Genomic DNA, 17,810 nt, shown 5'->3' on the forward strand with positions numbered 1-17,810 from the left:
ATGTTTGCCTGTTGCATATATTCTTGGGTTTCTCATTACTCTGTCTTTTAGCTATATACCGTGACAACATTGAAAACTATATTCTAGTAACAACCTATTAAAGTGCAATTTGTTTCCAACTCTAGAGCATAAAAATGGACAGCACTTTGTTATACCTCAGATGGCAGACAGGTAAGTTGCTGATTCCACAGCATGTCTGAAAACATCAAAATAAAAAAAAAACCCTAATAACTGAGTTTCCTTTCCTTTCTGAAACAACTTTTAAGCTTGTTGTCGTTCTAACTTTTTAGTGTGTGCCTTTATCAATCTTGCAAGCTTTTTTCCCCTAGAAAGAATATTGTCATTTAAGCAAAATCAGAAAATTATAGAACTTTACTGTATTTGTTAAAGTGCGGGGGGAAGGTGAGACAATTATCTTAAGGGAACGCACATGGGGATTCCTGGGAAACAGATTTTTGTAAATAATGTAAGGAACAGTTGAGTTAGTCTCCTGGCACAGCATTTTGAAACTAATACCTGCAAGAAAGCTGCATTTTTCTCTGAAAATATTTGTAATTTTGATCATCTGAATGCTTTTAACTTTTGGCTATGGTCAATGAAATCATATTTGTGTAAAACATCAAATATTAATCATAAGTCCCTATTTTTCTTTTATTGCTATGCAATTGGAAATAAGACGGCTGTAAGTAAACTACTGTTCAACTTATTGCTTGCAAAATTTCTATGAAAAACTGTAATAAAATAATTATAGAAACTATAATAATTGGTAAAATACTTAGTGTTATCATCTGTAATTTTTTTAGATATGCTGTGTTTAGCTATTGGATAAAGTACTGTGTATTTTCAGTGCAAAATATTTTGCAGAGCACAGTAAGTACCATTTGCCTCATTACACAGAGAAGGAAGTTGACATGCAGAGAAAATTACTTGTTCAAAGATGCTGCTCAGATTGCAGAGCCTGCAGTACAACCTGGCTGTCCTGCCTCTGCCTGATGTCCTCTGCAGGTCTTTTTTTTTTTTTTTTTCTTTTTTTTCCCTTGTCTAGGTGACTGCTTACACAAACTCTCTGTGATGTCAGTTAATCGTACAGCAGTTTTATTTGAGCCTTTCCATCCTTTTAGGTCAGAGGAGTCTTCTGGGTGATACAAATATGGACTCAAAATTTGTCAGCTTCCTGATCTGTGGCTTTTAGAATAAATTCTGTTGAACTGCACAATTTTCATCTTGTGCCTCATGTTGAACACTGGAAACTAGTGGAAGAGATTGTTTACTAATCGGTACAGAATAATTTTAAGCATGGCCCTATTGATGTAGCCATTTGCCAGCCTATGGTCACCTACCTCCTGCACAGTCCAGTGGAAAAAATCCTGTGTGTTTCATGTGGACTCAAGTTTTGGTCAGAATGATCGTATTGTTTTGATTCTTTACAGAAAGCATTTTGTTGCACTACAACTTGACTGCTTCTTGAGCTATGCAAATGTGGGTATTCACATTCCAAAGGATTTTTGGGATTCTTTTGTTTTATATGTAAGATGGTTGTTCAGAAAAGCTTAAGAATATACTAATTGGTGTATTAGCAATATTAGTAAGATCAATGTGTTAAAAACTGTATTAAAAATAATAAAAGATCAAGGACTTTCAAATAAAAGTGAAATTTTAATAATTGAATTATTGAAACATAGAATTTGTGTTTAAACAAGCTATTAAATGCTGTAGATGTAATGATCACTTTTTGTTTTCATAGCAGTCTAGATTTATCAGAACTTGCAAAAGCAGCTAAGAAGAAGCTTCAGTCTGTAAGTAAAACTTCTTTGTCTAGACATGGCAAACTGCACTTCATCTTTCAAGCTGGTTTCAGCTGCTATTAATTCCTGCATAAATAAATGTCAACTCTGTAGCAAGTTAAAAGTCTGGAGAAGAACATGAAAATAGGCAGAAATGGAGGAGCAGAGATGATGACAAATCCATTATGGAGATGTTGGTCTTATTTGGAGTAGTTTCTCTAGTTCTGTCTCCCCAGTTCAGAACCTTAAATTTTGTTGTTTGTCTTGTTCTCATGTATTTTATATAAATCTGTATGTTAAATGTTACTTTGCCTTTAACTTTCTGCAAAGCCAGAATAGTGCATTACTGTCTGCTAATTAGTTGATAGTAATGCCAGCTCACTTATAGTGTTGGTAACCAAATCATTGTACAAGTTAGAGTGGGAATATGTTTTCCCTCTACTTAAAGCTTTTAGCTGAAGCGAATTGTATCAAAGGATAAAAATCTTGCGGTTAGGGGAGGAACAAACCTGGTGATACTCTTCTGTTTAACAATGTCCATTTTTCTCTAAAGGTAATGCTAGTGGTCATGAAAATTCCAGCTAAGCAAGCCAGCCTGTGTAGAACTGGTATTCAGATAGCAATCAATACAAACCAAATGTGAATCCTACTTTAGAACTGGCTTTCTGCTGTTAACATGCTGTTAGTGGTTACTTTAAATGCATTGCTAGCTAGAAGTAGGTGGGTTCCTGCATTGTATTTTTGCAAGTTATGGTGGGTTGACCCTGGCCAGCAGCCCAGCACCAACACAGTCCACCCCAGCATGACTGGGGAGAGCATAGGAAGAGCAAAAGCGAGAAAACCCATAGGTTGAGATAAAGGCAGTTTAATAGGTGAAGAGAAGAAAAACAAGTGAAGCAAATGAAATTGCTCAGCACCTCCTACAGGCAGACTACTACAGACTGCCCAGGTAGTCTCTGAAAAGCCATCTTGAAAGCCAAAAACCAAACTATCTCTTCCTCTACACCAGATTTTATTGCTGAGCATGCCATGGTATGGTATGGAATATCCCTGTGGCAGATTCATATCAGCTGTCCTGGCTGGGTCTCCTCCCAGCTTCATGCCAACCCTGACTGAGCCTACTTGCTGCTGGGTGGTGGGGTGGGCAGAGTGGGGGGAAAAAAGAGAATGCCTTGTTGTTATGCAAGCACTGTTCAGTGGCACCGAAAACTAGGTAGTGTTATCTGCGCTGCTTGAGTCACAAATTCAAAACACAGCAAGCATCATGCGGGCTACTATGAAGAAACTTAATTCCACCGCGGCCACATCCAGTACACAAGTAAACATACTGGCTTTACCTGGGTTCAAGAATGATGGCACTTGCTCTTTGGTTAAGAATGGCACTCAAACTCTGGAAAAAGCAGGACTGGTTTTCCTGCTAATCACCCTAGAAAGTGTTACGTTTTTCACCCTTTTTAGTACAGCTTGTGCCAGAGAAGGAAGATGAGCTATCTATTCAGGCTTGCTTACACAGTTAGTTATCAAGTCTACCCATTACTAATGTTAATGCACTGTACTTCAGTAAGTGAAATATCCACAAAGCCCTGTGACATCTTAGTTTCATGTCTGATCATCTGACAGCTCACTTCTTTATAATGCAAGTATCTCTCTTGAAGCATCTACTGTAGCAGCAGAGTTTGAAACAAGCAAACGTTTTCTTAGTCTTCAGTGTTCACTTAAGCCCAAATCTACAGTGGCATTTGGATACCTAATTCTCAGAGTAGGTCTGCTTCACCCCAAATACACAAGGTGTTTTTGATCAGATAGGAGAGGAGAAAAATCCATTAACCAGTAAAGGAAAATTGTAGAACAGTATTGTTGTCTCCGTATCTAGCAATCAGGCAGTCGTATATATCTGCTTAATAGATTACTTTACTATGCAGGCTGAGGAACAAGCAACTGTATAGGCTGAAGAGCAGCCAAGTGAGAGTAGAGTTGTGCTCTTATATTTTCTATGTTATAGAGGTCTTATTAGGTTTCGTTTCTTTTCAAGCTGTAATTATTCTCTTCTACCCTTAGCTAAGCAACCACTTATTTGAAGAACTTGCCATGGATGTGTATGATGAAGTTGACAGGAGGGAAACAGATGCAGGTGAATGAGGCTTTGTGAAATATGTATAAAATAAATTTGAATTGTTACATTATGTACAAGATACTACTGCAAGCATATGTTCTGTTTGAAGTACTTTTGTATTCCGTAATTGCTGATAATAGTAGTTTCTTTATCTTGCATTGTCTGAAGGTGATGTTAGTTGAAAAAATCTTGTGTTTTTATGAAGTAGAGAACCCTCTAGGGAAAAAAGCGTTCCTTTGAATTGATTGTGTATGTTTGAAATTGTGGTCTTTTATTCTTTGATGAGAAACACTGTCAAATAGTACAGGAAGGTTATTCCCTCTTTTTTTTCTTTTTTTTTTTTTTTCTTCTTCCCTGAGCAGTCTGGCTTGCTACTCAGAATCATAGTACTCTTGTGACAGAGACTACAGTGGTCCCTTTTCTTCCTGTAAATCCTGAATATTCCTCAACCAGGAATCAGGTATGCAATCTTCTTAATACTGTAAAACTATTTTTATTTAATAGGCCAGGTATTCTAAGTAATACTGTTTTACTGTACTTCACTACTGTAGAAGAGTTGCATCTACTTCTAAAGAGGCTAAAATAGCTTCACATTTCCTCTGCCCTGGAGTGTGCAGCTTGATAACTTAAATCACACTTTTCGCAATACATGTAATTGAACAATCAACTCACTGCAAGTGCTATAGTCTTAGTTTTACCTGGGAACTCTGCTGTTCATCTAATATGCAATATACTTTTTTCCTGCGTTATTCTGTAATTTAGGGAAGACAGAAACTGGCTCGATTTAATGCTCATGAATTTGCTACGCTAGTTATAGATATCTTAAGTGATGCCAAAAGAAGACAACAGGGGAATCCTCTCACTGGTTCAAAAGGTGAATATACTTTTGGTTGTCACCTCTTCTATATGAAATTCTTTGGTAGTTTAATTGATATCATAGCCTCATTCAAAAGTACTATATGAATGAAGAAAGAGATTTATACTGTTTTTATAAATGAAAAGAACAAATCATGTGGGTAGCAGGCTATTGACAACATGCATTAGGCCACCAAAATAATGCCCAAATACAGGAGATTTGTCTGTTAAGGTTGGTATTTGTAATACAATTAAATTAAGCGGAATTTGTGCAATTCAGGAACATCTTTTTATGCTCGGTGTGACTTTTATGATAACTTGGTAAAATTTTCCAGAATGCTCCTGTACAGTTTTAGAGTGGTGGTACTTTTGATAGGCAGCTAGGATAATGTCAGTGTTTTAGATGCTGGCTGTCCTGGCTGCTCTATATATGCAGGACTTTGCTGTAATTTAGATGCTCTTGAGCTTATTGCTAATTCACCTAAAAATGTTTACTTTCTGTATTTATTGAGTGCAATAGATGCCGAAGAATACAAATATCTATGCCAACAACCAGACAGAGCCATAGTTCTAGCCTTGATGGTATGGAACAAGATTTGAACACTAGTTTTCCCTCTGGAGAGAAAATACAAAAAATCTATTCTAACTTTCAATTTTTCCTCTATATTTTTCATTTGAATGTTGACGTGCATTTGTTCAGTGTAGTCTGTTGGGTTTTTTCCCCCTTATGTAAATTTTATGAAGTTGTTAAAGCATGTTTCTCACCACTTATTTTAACTTGCCTAAACACTTAGAAGAAATGAAAAGACAAAACCATAAAACTTGGACATTTTGGACAGTAATAATCCATACCTATTAGGCAGATCTAAATTAATTTTTTTGAACTGGGCTAGTCAAATGGTACTTTATTATGGCATGTCTTGTATTGTCTCTCTGGATGAAAATATTTTCTGATTTATTTATTTTTTAAATTACTTTAAATTATGCACTTCTCTTTCTTCTCCAAACTGACTAGTATGTTTTTAAATGGTGTATGTTGATCACAGAAAATGTGGAGCTGATACTCAAATCAATCAGCAATCAACATAGTAGTGAAAGTCAGGATAATGACCAGCCTGATTATGACAGCGTTGCTTCAGATGAAGACACAGATCTGGAAACAAATGCAGCTAAATCAAACAGACAGAAGGTAGGTTTGCAGTATTTACACACACACCAAATTTTATTCATATAGTTAATCTGCAGTCAGTCTTGCCCCTTGTGAGGGGATTTAACAGGTGTAAACAATCAGAAAATGAATATTCTAATTAATTTTCAAATTCATTTCAGAATCATCTCTCAGTCTATGAACTTTAACAAAGTTACGTGTTCGGATTTCAGGAATTTTCATTGTAAATAAAATGCTCCTCTAGAAAAGTAATGTGTGCCACTGTGCATGTCTGGAGTGAAGATATAGATCTAATTGCTTAGATTAAATAATTGGATCTACCAAAACACTCTTAATCAGTGATTCCATGGTATTTCACAAACTGCTTCCTACTGAAGAAATGTTTACAGGCGACCAATAGTGATTAGAGTGTTTTAAACCGTTCCTGAAAATAATGCAGCATGGTGAAAGAGGGGCAGTAAACCTAGTACTTCTAGTTTCATCTTCCCTGGTAATATGCACACTGGATATTTAGTAATCTGTCTTTTATGACTTTCCAGTTCCTTATTGCATATTTTAAAAAAATCCTTGTGAAACAGTATTGTTTCTGAAACAGTATTGTCACTGAAATGCTGAGACAAATGTTTTTGTGCATAGAGGAGCTAAGCATTGATTGACATCAAATTTATTTTATATTACACTAAAATTATTTTAATGGATCTTATTAATTTGAACTTAATTTGAACCATGATTCCTTTAAAGTAAGTACACTGAAAAGCTGTTGAAATCTCATTGTCTTGTTTTCTTTTGGTAATCTGTTTCTCAATGGTCTAAGTATTGTTCTCTTACTGGTTATAGAGCCTGGATTCAGACTTATCAGATGGACCAGTGACAGCCCAAGAATATATGCAAGTTAAAAATGCATTGGTGGCTTCTGAGGTAAAGATTCAGCAGTTAATGAAAGTGAACATCAACTTGAGTGATGAGCTGAGAATCATGCAGAAAAAGGTAACAGGCACAACAGTGTAACCCCTTCATCTCTTGCTGTATTTTAAGTTGACTGGAATAAAACTGCTGAAACTGAAGATGCAATAACCCAATATTAGGATAGTGAGAATACTTATTTTAAAATGGAACTGCCTTGGCATTGGATATGAGACTATAAATGTATGTTTGCAACACATGCTTTGAATATTTTTTTTTTTTGTGGAGATGATGATCTGCTTAGTTCACTTGGACATAAGTTTTCCAAGTGACAAGACAGTTGTTACAAGTCTTGTGTGTTTTTGCTGTCTTGCTTCAAGATAAGCAGTTTTCAACAATGAGGAAGTAAGTGCTAGCACACACCTTATGTGTGTGCACATATCTATATAATGAAATTGCAACTTTTCTGGTAAATATGCTGGGGTTTTTTCCATTAATAAGCCTAGCTTGGAATGAAGGGAAATTAAAATCCCAATCCAGTTTGGCAGTAGAAAATAATCTGAAATGTGGCAATACCATATAAAGTTCTCATATACCAGGAGGCCAAGATTTATTTGTTTGCTTGCATTTGAATCTCTGGGAAATAGCACATATAGGATATAGTGGTAAACTCAATTACTGCTTTAAACCTTCAATGTGGGTTTTGTCTAGACAAGGATAAGGCAGAGATATCTCATTTACAATATGAGTTACTATGTATAGGTAGTCATATGCAAACAGAAAACTGAACATTTTTTTGCGAAAATCCTGAATTTAAAGCTCCTAAACCCCAGTTTGGAAGCCAGGCCTTCTAATCTTTATATAAACAAATCAACAATTTGTTGAATGCTTTGCTAGTGTTCTGGTAAATTGAGATTTTTGCGGGGTAGAGGAGAATTTATATCTGTATTGAGTTCACTATCCTGTGTGTCATGCTAGCCTAGAAAAGGCTGGCTGCTTCCTCAAATTCTTTGCCTAGTGTTAAAAATCCTCTTTTCCAAATAATTACAATACTGCAAGACTTACAGTATGTGCTGCAGAAGTGTTCTCTCTCTGTAGAGAAAGGTGTTCCAGCTGTGCTTCTGCAGAGGTGAACCTGTGCTGAGAGATTTTCCCTGTTGTTTTGGGGCAAAGAGGCTGATGCTTTGGAGAGTGGTGGGAATTGTTGAGCTAGCATCTGAAGCCAAGCTAATTCAGTGGATTCAAATATCTTTGTCTGTTAAGTACCATCCTTCTGTTACAACTGTATTAAGCCTTTCAGATCTATTGGAATGGTGAATAGTAAGAGATCTCAGGGTGTTTCCGTGGTCTTTTAGCAGCTTGTACTGGTTAAGCACTTCCCTGCATCTATTGAATTAACTTTTCACTTACACTGAGTTTCTTTAACTAGATGATGTCTAGGGGGGGAAAAAAAAGTCTTTAGGGCGTAGGAATTAATGAGACTTTAGTATATTTATATGGTATAGCAGAAGAGAGATCATTGCTGTGCTGCAGTTGAACTTGTTTTGAAAGATGGCATATCCAGGGCTCACTCACCTTGGAGATGAGTTGCACTAATTTTATGTTCTGATAATGTATATAACTATGGGGCTTCTTTATCTTCATGTTTAGTGGCTTTGGATTGGTGAAGAATCGATAAAGCTGTGTGCCAGTGCAGAATGCAGCATGGGAGGAAGGGATATAACAGCTGTCTTAGCTCTAGGCTACTGGGAACTTCACTACAATATGGGAATTCTCTGCTGGGTTATTTGTGTCATGACACCAATATATTTGTACTACTTCAGCAATTCCAATGCAGTAGATGTCATTTAGGAGTCTCTTTTTTGTTGTTGTTTTTTGTTTTCTAAGCAAGGGCTTAGAAGGTCATAAACTAAAAAGGTCTGTCTACTTTATGTATCACCTTATTAGGCAACTGTGTATCTAATCTTTTGCATGGCAATTACTAAGCAAAAGCAGCTAATTAAAAGAGGCAAAGCTGTACTTGATGAATGCTACTTCAGAGTAGATTCTTCCTAAACAAAAATTCCATTAGTTTAATGGGCATTCCAATGGAAAAAGTTAATTTTTTATGCTTGCGGATTTTTTTTAGGTGCTTATAGGTGGTTAAGAGTTTGGCCTGAATTTACATTAGCTGTTGGCTAAAACTGCACCAAAAGCACATTTATACAATGTGGAAGAAGTTTGGAAGAAGGAGGCTATGAAGTTGATATTTAATTGCCTCTAATGTCAAACTTTTAAGGGGGCAGCTTGGCTCCTGGGTGATTCTCAAATCTTAAGACTTGATGCATCTTACTACAGAGCACACAAAGTGGGGAGAAAAGGAATGAGTTACCTTGTTAGAAGTCTGCACATTCTATTTAGGGTTCTGGGAAGTGCTCCAGGCAAAATAGGATTTTTTTGATAGAGAATGCTCTTGAAGGTTCATATGATGCAGAATAAATGCAAGTAGTAAATATGCAATTTCCTGTTTAAAAGGCCATCAGCTGTTTGAAATACTATACTCAATTATCGTTAGAGAACTGCTGATGCTGACTTTTTTACATCTTTTCTTTATGATGTGTTAATATAGCAAACTTACTCTGAGTAACTCCACAAAAAAAAAATATCAGAATTGTTGCTTTTTTACTATCTATCAAATACATAATAATAAAAACTTTAAAATTATTTCTTGTTGGCTTTTTTAGAAAGCAGTAGCTGATACTTAATTTTCATAAGCTAAACTCTCTTCTTGCTTTGCAGAGCAAGCTTTAGTTTTCTTTGCGCTGCCTCTGGTGTCTGTGCTGTAGTGCTGGTATCTTCAGATTTCATGGGCCTTATGTTAAAGTCCTCTTAAGTTCTTGTATTGACTGCTGAAATGGATCACTTTGCTTGAAAAACTGTTTTGTTGGCAGTCCTTCCCCCCACAACCTCATTATATTACACAATTCGTGTGCCAGTACAGCCAGTCTGGAAGAAATGGATTGTGTGTTGTTTAACTACAACAGGCAATTTTAAGATCTAATTCAGTTTGCATCTGAGCAAAAAGTGCTGGAAATCAGCACATATATATTTCCAGATCTGGAACATAGATGCTTCTATGCTTATACTAAGCAAGTCAAGTAGATTTAGAAAAAGAAATCAAACCCTAGCTACTAGTAACTGGATTTACTAGTAAAGCTGACAAGCGTATATTGTATAGTCAGTTTGCTTTTGACGCTTGCTATTAGAAAAACAAAGTCCCACTGCTAAACATTTCTTTCAGCTTCAAACGCTACAGAGTGAAAATACCAACCTCAGAAGACAGGCTACAACCAATATATATCAGGTCCAAACTGGTTCTGAATACACAGACCCTGCCAACAATTCTTCTTTAAAGCGGCGACCATCTGCACGGGGTAGCAGACCCATGTCCATGTATGAGACTGGATCAGGTCAGAAACCCTACCTCCCCATGGGAGAGGTCACATACCCAGAAGAAAGCATAACAAGACTGCAGCCTTTCCCTCCACATGTAAGTAGAACTGCTGATGCTTCTGCATTTCTTCTTATGTTCAGCTTTTCTGTCTATTCCAACTACGCTCATTTACCAAAGCTGCTCAACTGTCAGCTTCAGAGTGAATTTGAACTGTAAGAATTGTTAATGTTTGCTGTATTAACATGTCTGCAGGAGCTCGATGTTTTGAAAAGTAAAAGCTATAACAATTTTGGAATATGTAAACGGAGTTTTTGGCTTCTGCTCAGCTGTTTCTTTTAATCACAGTATATATGCCAAATATCAATGTGTGGCTGTTTGAAAACCAGGAGTGGGGGGTGGAAATAGTATTCCAAGAAGGTAGGTAAAGTTCATGGATTTCTTTCTTGAGATACACAGGCATGTGCCAATTTGTGGAACTTCAGAACCACCTTTCAAAAATAAAATAAACTTGAAGCTAAATTTTCACTAGGCCACCGATTTCTTATTCTGAGTTTGGAACTGGAGGCTGAAGATAGTTTAGAGCTGTTAGTTGAACAAATTCTTCTGGTTTAGTATATTCCTGTATGATGTGCTGATAGTGGAGAGTGAGTTCTGTATTAAGCCACAAGAATTCTGCACTGATGTGTTCGCACTTCGGATAAGTGACCCAACACACACTAGTGCTTATTAAAGTTAATTTTTTACTGCATCTTTTTAAGATTGCCCTGTGGGCAGGAATACAGGATGGTATTTTTTAGGCACATATTTAACATTTGTGGATTCGTTTCAATATGTTTCCCTGTTGGTGGCACTATCTTGTATTTCCTTCCAGATAAACAATTAAGCTTTTTAAAATATATTTGGGAGTTAATGGGTTCCTTTGCCTGGCATGAGGGACGGCAAATGTTCCATGCACATTCCGAAGAAGACAGTTGAGTGCACCAGGGAATCAGCAGAGAAATTTGTGTGCTGGGTTTTTCCCTGCCTTCAATTAAATTAAGAACTTTAAACTATGAAGTCTGGATCATTTTAAATTATATTGACATGTTGATAACAAAGGCAGTTCTGGCAGCAAGAAATGTCAGAATTCTTCTGTATGTGGCAATGTTTGCAAAACATCACAGTGCTTTGTATAGGTCCTTTGGTCACTTAGTTTGAAATTTGGATAGAAGTAGCGGTTCTGAAGCATTGATTTGTTACATGAAGTTAGTTATTTGGTATTGTGGTGAATGTATTTTACTCTCTGTGGAATTTAGCACCTCTGGAATATCAATATTAGAATTAACATGAAGTCAATTGTATTTTGAAAGAATTAAGTCCACTCAGGCTTAGCCAAATTCTCAAAATCATTCTTGCTTTATGTCATCTCCATGGTTTTAAGAATGTTCCTTTATTTCAGTTAAGAATTTATTTGTGTTTTGTTTTTGGTTTTCCCGAGTGTTTTTCTCTTTCCCATTTTTAGATCGGGAGGAGTGCGTTTGTGACCTCCTCTTCATCTCTACCTTCCTTCCCCTCCACGCTTTCCTGGTCAAGGGATGAAAGCACACGAAGGGTTAAGTACCTTCCCAATTGGTCTTTTACCTGGAGGAGGTGGCAGTCTCCCTAGAAGCCATTATGCCTCTGTCTTCTCCCCGTTTATGCTGACTAGCCTTCATGCTTGCATGAAGCAGTATTTCATCACTTTCCATTTCTTCTGCCACATGCTGTGGATACTTGCCTCTTCTCTAACTTCACAATGGCTAAAATCTTTAGCATTTAACACCATGCACAGTTACTCCAGATCACTTGTTTGACTGCATAACACTGAAAACAGCCAGAAGACAGGTTGGTTGCTGTTTGGAAAGTAATTTGGCAGGCACTCACTGATATTTCATAAGCCAATATATAACTCTTCCTACTGACTAAAATGCATTGCATGAGGCATTTGAAAAGCTCACTGGGTCCTGGCTTTAAAGCCTGCTTTCTTTGAGGGCTGTCAGTTTGCACCAAATGAAATTGGTACTGATTGACCGTTTATCTTACAGATGTTCATTAGTTTGTTTGAAGTGAGTTCTTTAAGCATCCAAACAGATGGCCATTCATATTGCCCACCGATACATTTAGTATCAGCTAGCCTGCCTTCTGCTGGCCTTGATAGGTAAAAGACTGAATGGGCGTGGGAATTTTTTTTAGCAAGACTCCTTTCAGAGCAAGATTAAAGACACTGAGAGTATATAAAGGAAGCTTGTATTGGTGTTCCATCAGTATCTACAAAGCTTTGTTCTTAGGGTTGTTAGCTACAGTACTGACTCTAGGGGAAAAAATTGCAATGTTACCAAGAAACGTTAAATGCATTCTATAAGCTTATGTTATTCCAAAGACACTGTCTTTGCTCTGGCCTGATAGGTGAGCTATTAGCTATTTGAAGAAGCCTTGTCCAGCTTCTTAAACTTTTTTTAAACACTGTTCTCTTTTTGTAGTGGGTCACCTTAAATTTAGTCTTATTCAAATTAGCCTGCTAGAAGTGAGCATAAAATGCCACCTTGCAAAAGGACATATTTAGCAAGGCAAACAGTTTGATAGTCTAGTCTGTGACAGCTTCTTTTTAGACTATGTTTTATTTAGGATCCTTGAACTAATGGCAAGTTACATATTCAAAAAAAAGGGAAAAGCACGTTGGATTTGCAGCTCTAGAATAACATCCATTTTTGGCTGTGAAGGGGCTGTGACTGAAGTAATGGACCCTGAGCAGGTACATCTTCATGTGTCACAGACTAATGAATGCTGAAGATGAACACCCATAGCTTTTATGCTGCTGTTCGGCCAGCCTGAGCTACCAGCTTGCGCTGCTTGCAGAAAGTACCCTCCATCATCAGAATGAGTTGATTACATTTCGAGGTCTTGCTCTGACTAAACCTCTTTAACTTTGAGGCAAATATTGATACAAGGTCCTTTGGGCTGTTTTTAGATGTCTGTGTCTCATTTTGTAGGAAATAATGAGTAGCTTATACCCATTTTGTGGTATCACATATTCAAGACTTCGACTTTGCTTATTTCTGTGTTAAAACAAGGCTTTCTGAGAGTAAACTTGAGAGAGAAGTATTTGTATTTCTTTGTAAGACTTAACTGATTTTGAAAAGATCTTTCAAGAAAAGTCCTCTCTTCTTGCACTGCTATTTCTGTGTGGTTAATATAATGAAATCAGTACTGTCTCATTCCATTTCTTGGGCAAGCATTGCAGTGTCTCTAATCAAATTTTACTATATAATACTAAATTTTTCAAAAAAGACAGGTTTGTGGGTTTAGATGTTGAATGGTCATACTCTGGCCTCTTCCTGCTGGGATACAGAATCTGCTTTTTAAATTCTTGTGTCCCTGTTTTATTTTGACTGTACAGTGTTTGGACATATCAGTCAAGAAAATATTAGATTTGCAGGTAGGGCTAGATGATAAAACTTAGGAGGAAATATCCTGCTTGTTCAAGTGTGAATCTAGGTTTGGCTGCAGCTGAAATCAGTACTGTGTAGTACTAGAAACTTGCAGAGGTTTTGTTTGTTAGTTTTTGTTGTACACTTATTCCATTACTATACTATATTACTGATTCCATAGTATCCTATTCTCGTAATTCATCGTTGTCTGTATTTCTGACCATAGCGTACAGCTTTGCCACTAATCGTACTGTTCTCCTTTGTACGTCTGGGAGAGGGGAAGGGTCAGACCCTACATATTGTAGTTTCGGATCTTCAAAATATGTGTCACTTCTAGAATTGATCTTTACTAGCTATCCTGAGAAGTGAGCTTTCAAAAAATGCTTGTTTTTTCCTTCTGTGCAGAGTAACTTTAAAGTGGACGGAAAGTGTTCCTACTCCAGGTGCTTCAGAGTTAATTGTTGGTTTTAACATTAGATGAGTGTTTAACAAATGTACTGGATCTTAAGCAATGAAAACCAGTTCCTAGTCACATTTTTGTTTTGTCCTCGAGGTAGAAATATTATTTCCAAAGTGTATGGATCTGGGATGCAAATTGAAGGTGTCCCTTACAGTCTTAACACCTGAGATTCCTTCATCTTGACTTAAGAGCTTCTGTAAAGCTTGACGGCTCGTTCTTCAGCAGGGATTGCAAGGGACCCTATTACATGAGCAGTGTCTGTGACTAAGGCAGGAGCTGATGCAGAGGCTGATATGTATGTAGAGTGACACTGATACTTGCAAATGGATGAGCTGTAGTAGGCACTTCTGATGAGCTTTGCAATTTTTAAGAGTAGAATAGGTAGACGTGTGGTGATCCTGGGGCCTGGCTGAGGATGGGAGTGTTCCTCGGGGACTTCAAACTGCTAATTCACGTGAACTGCAGAGATCAGCCTGACAGTAGGTATTCATAGCATAACCCTCCAGGATGTTGTATTGCCTGGGCATAAAATATCCAAGAAGGCTAAACTAGGTCAGAGAAGGAAGCCTAGCTGTCTATCTGAAAGTCTGATTTGAAACTTTTGCTGTATGTTAGGATCTGCAGAGAGAGCACTCTTGAGCTGTCATAGTGTAAGTATGCTTATTTGTGTTGGCAGCCTTCTGAGAGAGTAAAAACAACATAAGTTGAAAAGGAGTTTAGGAGGGAAAAAAATGGAGCATCATCTTTGCCCATGGATTGGGTGCTTTACTGGGAGTTGCAGAACTGGTCTGTATAGGGTTAGGAGGTGGTGAGCATTCTGCCACTGCACCTGGGAAGAAGCGCATGTGTTCAGAGGCAGGGAATGGGCGGCACTCCGGTTCCTGGTGTGGACACAGTCACTGCGTCTCTCCCAAGGGAATGCCACATGAAGGGGGAAGGGGAAAATACTGGGCCTCTAGGCCTCTGCCCTCTGGAGCAGCACTCAGCAGCTGGGCCTCCCATGCTTGGTTCAGCCTCCAACTCTTTGGCCTTCCCTCTGTCATGGTCCTCCCACTAGGTTTGACCTCACCTTCCTCGTGTACCTCCCAGTCTAGGTTTGGCCTCCTACTCTGTGGCAGACCTCCATTCTGAGGTCAGAGTCTCAGGCTCAGTTCAGTCCCCACTGCGCTGTGTGCCTCCTACTCTCGGTTTGGCCTCCCACTCAGTTGCAGGCCTTCGCTCTGGGTTCGGCCTCTGCTGTAGATTTGGCCTCCAAGCTCATTTTGTTATCCCACTCTTCATTCAGCCTTCACCCTGGCTTCAGCTTCTCAGTTGGATCAGCCTCCTGCTTGGCAATGGGCCTGCAACTCTTGGTCCAGCCTTCGCTTCCTTGTGTACCTCCTGCCCTCGTTTTGGCTTCCACTTTGGAATTGGCATCCCACCCTCCTTTTGACGCCCATTACTCAGTGGCTCTCTACTCCTGATGGTTAGGCCTCTCACCCTTGTTTCATCCTATGCACTCCTATGGGCCACAACTCTCAGTTATTTGGCCTCCCAACCTTGTATTGGTCTCAAGTGTTCAGTGGGACTCAACTCTCCCTATTTCGTCCTCCCACCCCAGTTTCAGCCTCCAATTTGCGATGGGCTTTGACTCTCCCCGTTCTGGCCTCCCGCCCCTGTTTCAGCCTCTAGTCAGCTCCAAGTCTCGTTGGTTCGGCTTTCTACGTGCCCTTTGGTCTTCTACCCGCAGTTTGGCCTCCACTCTGCGATGGGCCTCCCACCATCATTTTGGTCTCCTGTCTTTATTTTGGCTTTCCCATTGCAACAGTCCTCTACCCTCGTTTTGGTCTCCCATTCTACAGTGGGCTTCCCATGCCTGGGTCAGCCTCTGCTCTGTGGTCAGACCCCCATGCTTGATTTGGCCTCTACTCTTGTCACAACCCTCCCACGCTCTGTCCAGCCTCCTACTCTGCCATGGGCCTTCTACACTCGGTTCAGCCTCACATGTTGTATTGGGCCTCAGTTCTCTATTCAGCCTCCCATGCTCAGTTTGGTTTCCACTCTGTGTTCAGCCTCCCATGCTGTGTCTGGCCTCCAGTCTGCTGTGGGCCTCCTGCTCTTGGTCTGGCCTCTTTCTCCCTGGTGGTCCTGCCCTCTCTGTTTGGCCTCTGCTCCCCTCTGGGCCTCCCCCTGTGTTCCCACACAGCAGTTTCAGCAGCAGGGGAAGGATGCCGTGCTGCGGCCTTTCCGCAGCCCCACTTTGGGTCTGGCGGGGCTGTGCCGTGCCAGCATCACCCAGGGCCGCAGCTACCCACTGACAGCAGGAACACAGCGCAGGGCGTGGGGACACACTGGGCTTCAGGGCAGCGTCTGGTGCAGGGGCCGTTGCGCTAAAGAGGAAGCCCGGGTACGCAGGACACGGTGCTGGCACAGCTAGGGACTCTTCTTTCCTGCACAACGCTGAAATAGATCTGTGTTGGTTGCAGGCTTCAAAGCTGGAGAAGCAGAGCAGCGTGTCTGAGAGCGACTATGATAACCCCACCACCCCTCTGGAGCTGGAGGAGACAGGGTAGGTGCTGTGGTGATGCAGAGCTGACAACACAGCTCTGCGCTGTTGGAAGATGGGGAGTTGCGTGAAGCAGCCAGTTTGGTTCCACAGGGCCAACCTCTGCTTTGTTCCTTTGCAGGTCAGGCAGGAAGGGCCGGCAAAGGAGTGTCCTTTGGCAGGGGGAGGGATCCATCCCTGAAGATGCTGACACAGCCCCCAGCTCCAGTTTGCCCAGCACAGAAGATGTGATTCGGAAAACTGAGCAGATCACTAAGAATATTCAGGAGCTGCTGCGAGCAGCGCAAGAGAACAAGCATGACAGGTAAGGTGTGAGTGCCAGAAAAATTCCAGAGTTTGTGAGAAAATGAACAAGATTCTTCAGGTGTTTTCAGAAGTACAGCCACCACCCCCTGTGTTAACACTGGAGACGCAGATTTCACACCTACAAAACATGTAGGTCTGTGGCGTTTCCTGGTACACTGGATCTAGTGCACCAAGATGAGTGGCGATGAGTGACCACACAAGCAGTGGGAACACGCACACTCCCATCCAAAAAGCTGGCGCAGCCCCCTGCGAGTGAGTTCTGGCTGCAGTGCTGCCTGTCACCTGTCTGCCCTGCCCACAACTGGCACGGGGATAGGGAGCGCTGGGGAGCAAAGCGCTTGTCAAGCCCTGCTGCAAAATGAATGGTGTTTTGGATAAAAATCAAATATGTTGCAGGGAACTTGGCGTAAGTTTCTCCTTAGATCTTTGGGCCTCTGCGTCCTCAGGTAAGGACACCCCGCAGAAGTGTGATAGTAGCCCCAAGTCTTGTTTCAGGAAAATATTGCCTAGGCAATTTGACTTTTCTACTGAAATATCAGTACAGATAACGTACCAGCAAAAGCTGTTTTGAGCTATTGGGTTTAGACACAGACCTAGCTGAGTAAGCAGGAGATTGTTGATCAGTACATCAGGTAGTGCGCAGCTTCAACTCCCTCTGGAACTTCTGTCCCAACTGAACAATTAATTTCCAGAATAGCCCTAAGTGCGTAAAAGTGATACTGCCCTTGACTGATCATCAGGTGGTGTTACTGCACAGGTCTTTTAGAAAGCTGTGAATAAGAGTTACATCTTCCCAG

At 39.9% G+C, this 17,810-nt stretch overlaps 1 protein-coding gene across 5 annotated transcripts in view; it reads left to right on the forward strand.

Annotated features, from left to right (window-relative positions):
- The window catches only part of GIT2 (GIT ArfGAP 2), a 33,111-nt gene that overhangs the window by 8,876 nt on the left and 6,425 nt on the right, over positions 1 to 17,810 (forward strand). Inside the window, exons 8-18 of one of the 5 annotated variants that reach the window (XM_049807037.1) lie at positions 126 to 171; positions 1,745 to 1,796; positions 3,843 to 3,915; positions 4,260 to 4,357; positions 4,660 to 4,771; positions 5,799 to 5,941; positions 6,758 to 6,907; positions 10,104 to 10,352; positions 11,758 to 11,847; positions 16,628 to 16,710; positions 16,829 to 17,011. In XM_049807037.1, coding sequence (XP_049662994.1) covers positions 126 to 171; positions 1,745 to 1,796; positions 3,843 to 3,915; positions 4,260 to 4,357; positions 4,660 to 4,771; positions 5,799 to 5,941; positions 6,758 to 6,907; positions 10,104 to 10,352; positions 11,758 to 11,847; positions 16,628 to 16,710; positions 16,829 to 17,011 — 1,279 coding nt within the window. The remainder of the gene's footprint in view (positions 1 to 125; positions 172 to 1,744; positions 1,797 to 3,842; positions 3,916 to 4,259; positions 4,358 to 4,659; positions 4,772 to 5,798; positions 5,942 to 6,757; positions 6,908 to 10,103; positions 10,353 to 11,757; positions 11,848 to 16,627; positions 16,711 to 16,828; positions 17,012 to 17,810) is intronic. The other 4 variants (XM_049807039.1, XM_049807040.1, XM_049807041.1 and 1 more) reach the window with 4 other exon arrangements.

The sequence above is a fragment of the Accipiter gentilis genome, chromosome 7, assembly GCF_929443795.1.
Source record: "Accipiter gentilis chromosome 7, bAccGen1.1, whole genome shotgun sequence".
NCBI lineage: Eukaryota > Metazoa > Chordata > Aves > Accipitriformes > Accipitridae > Astur > Astur gentilis.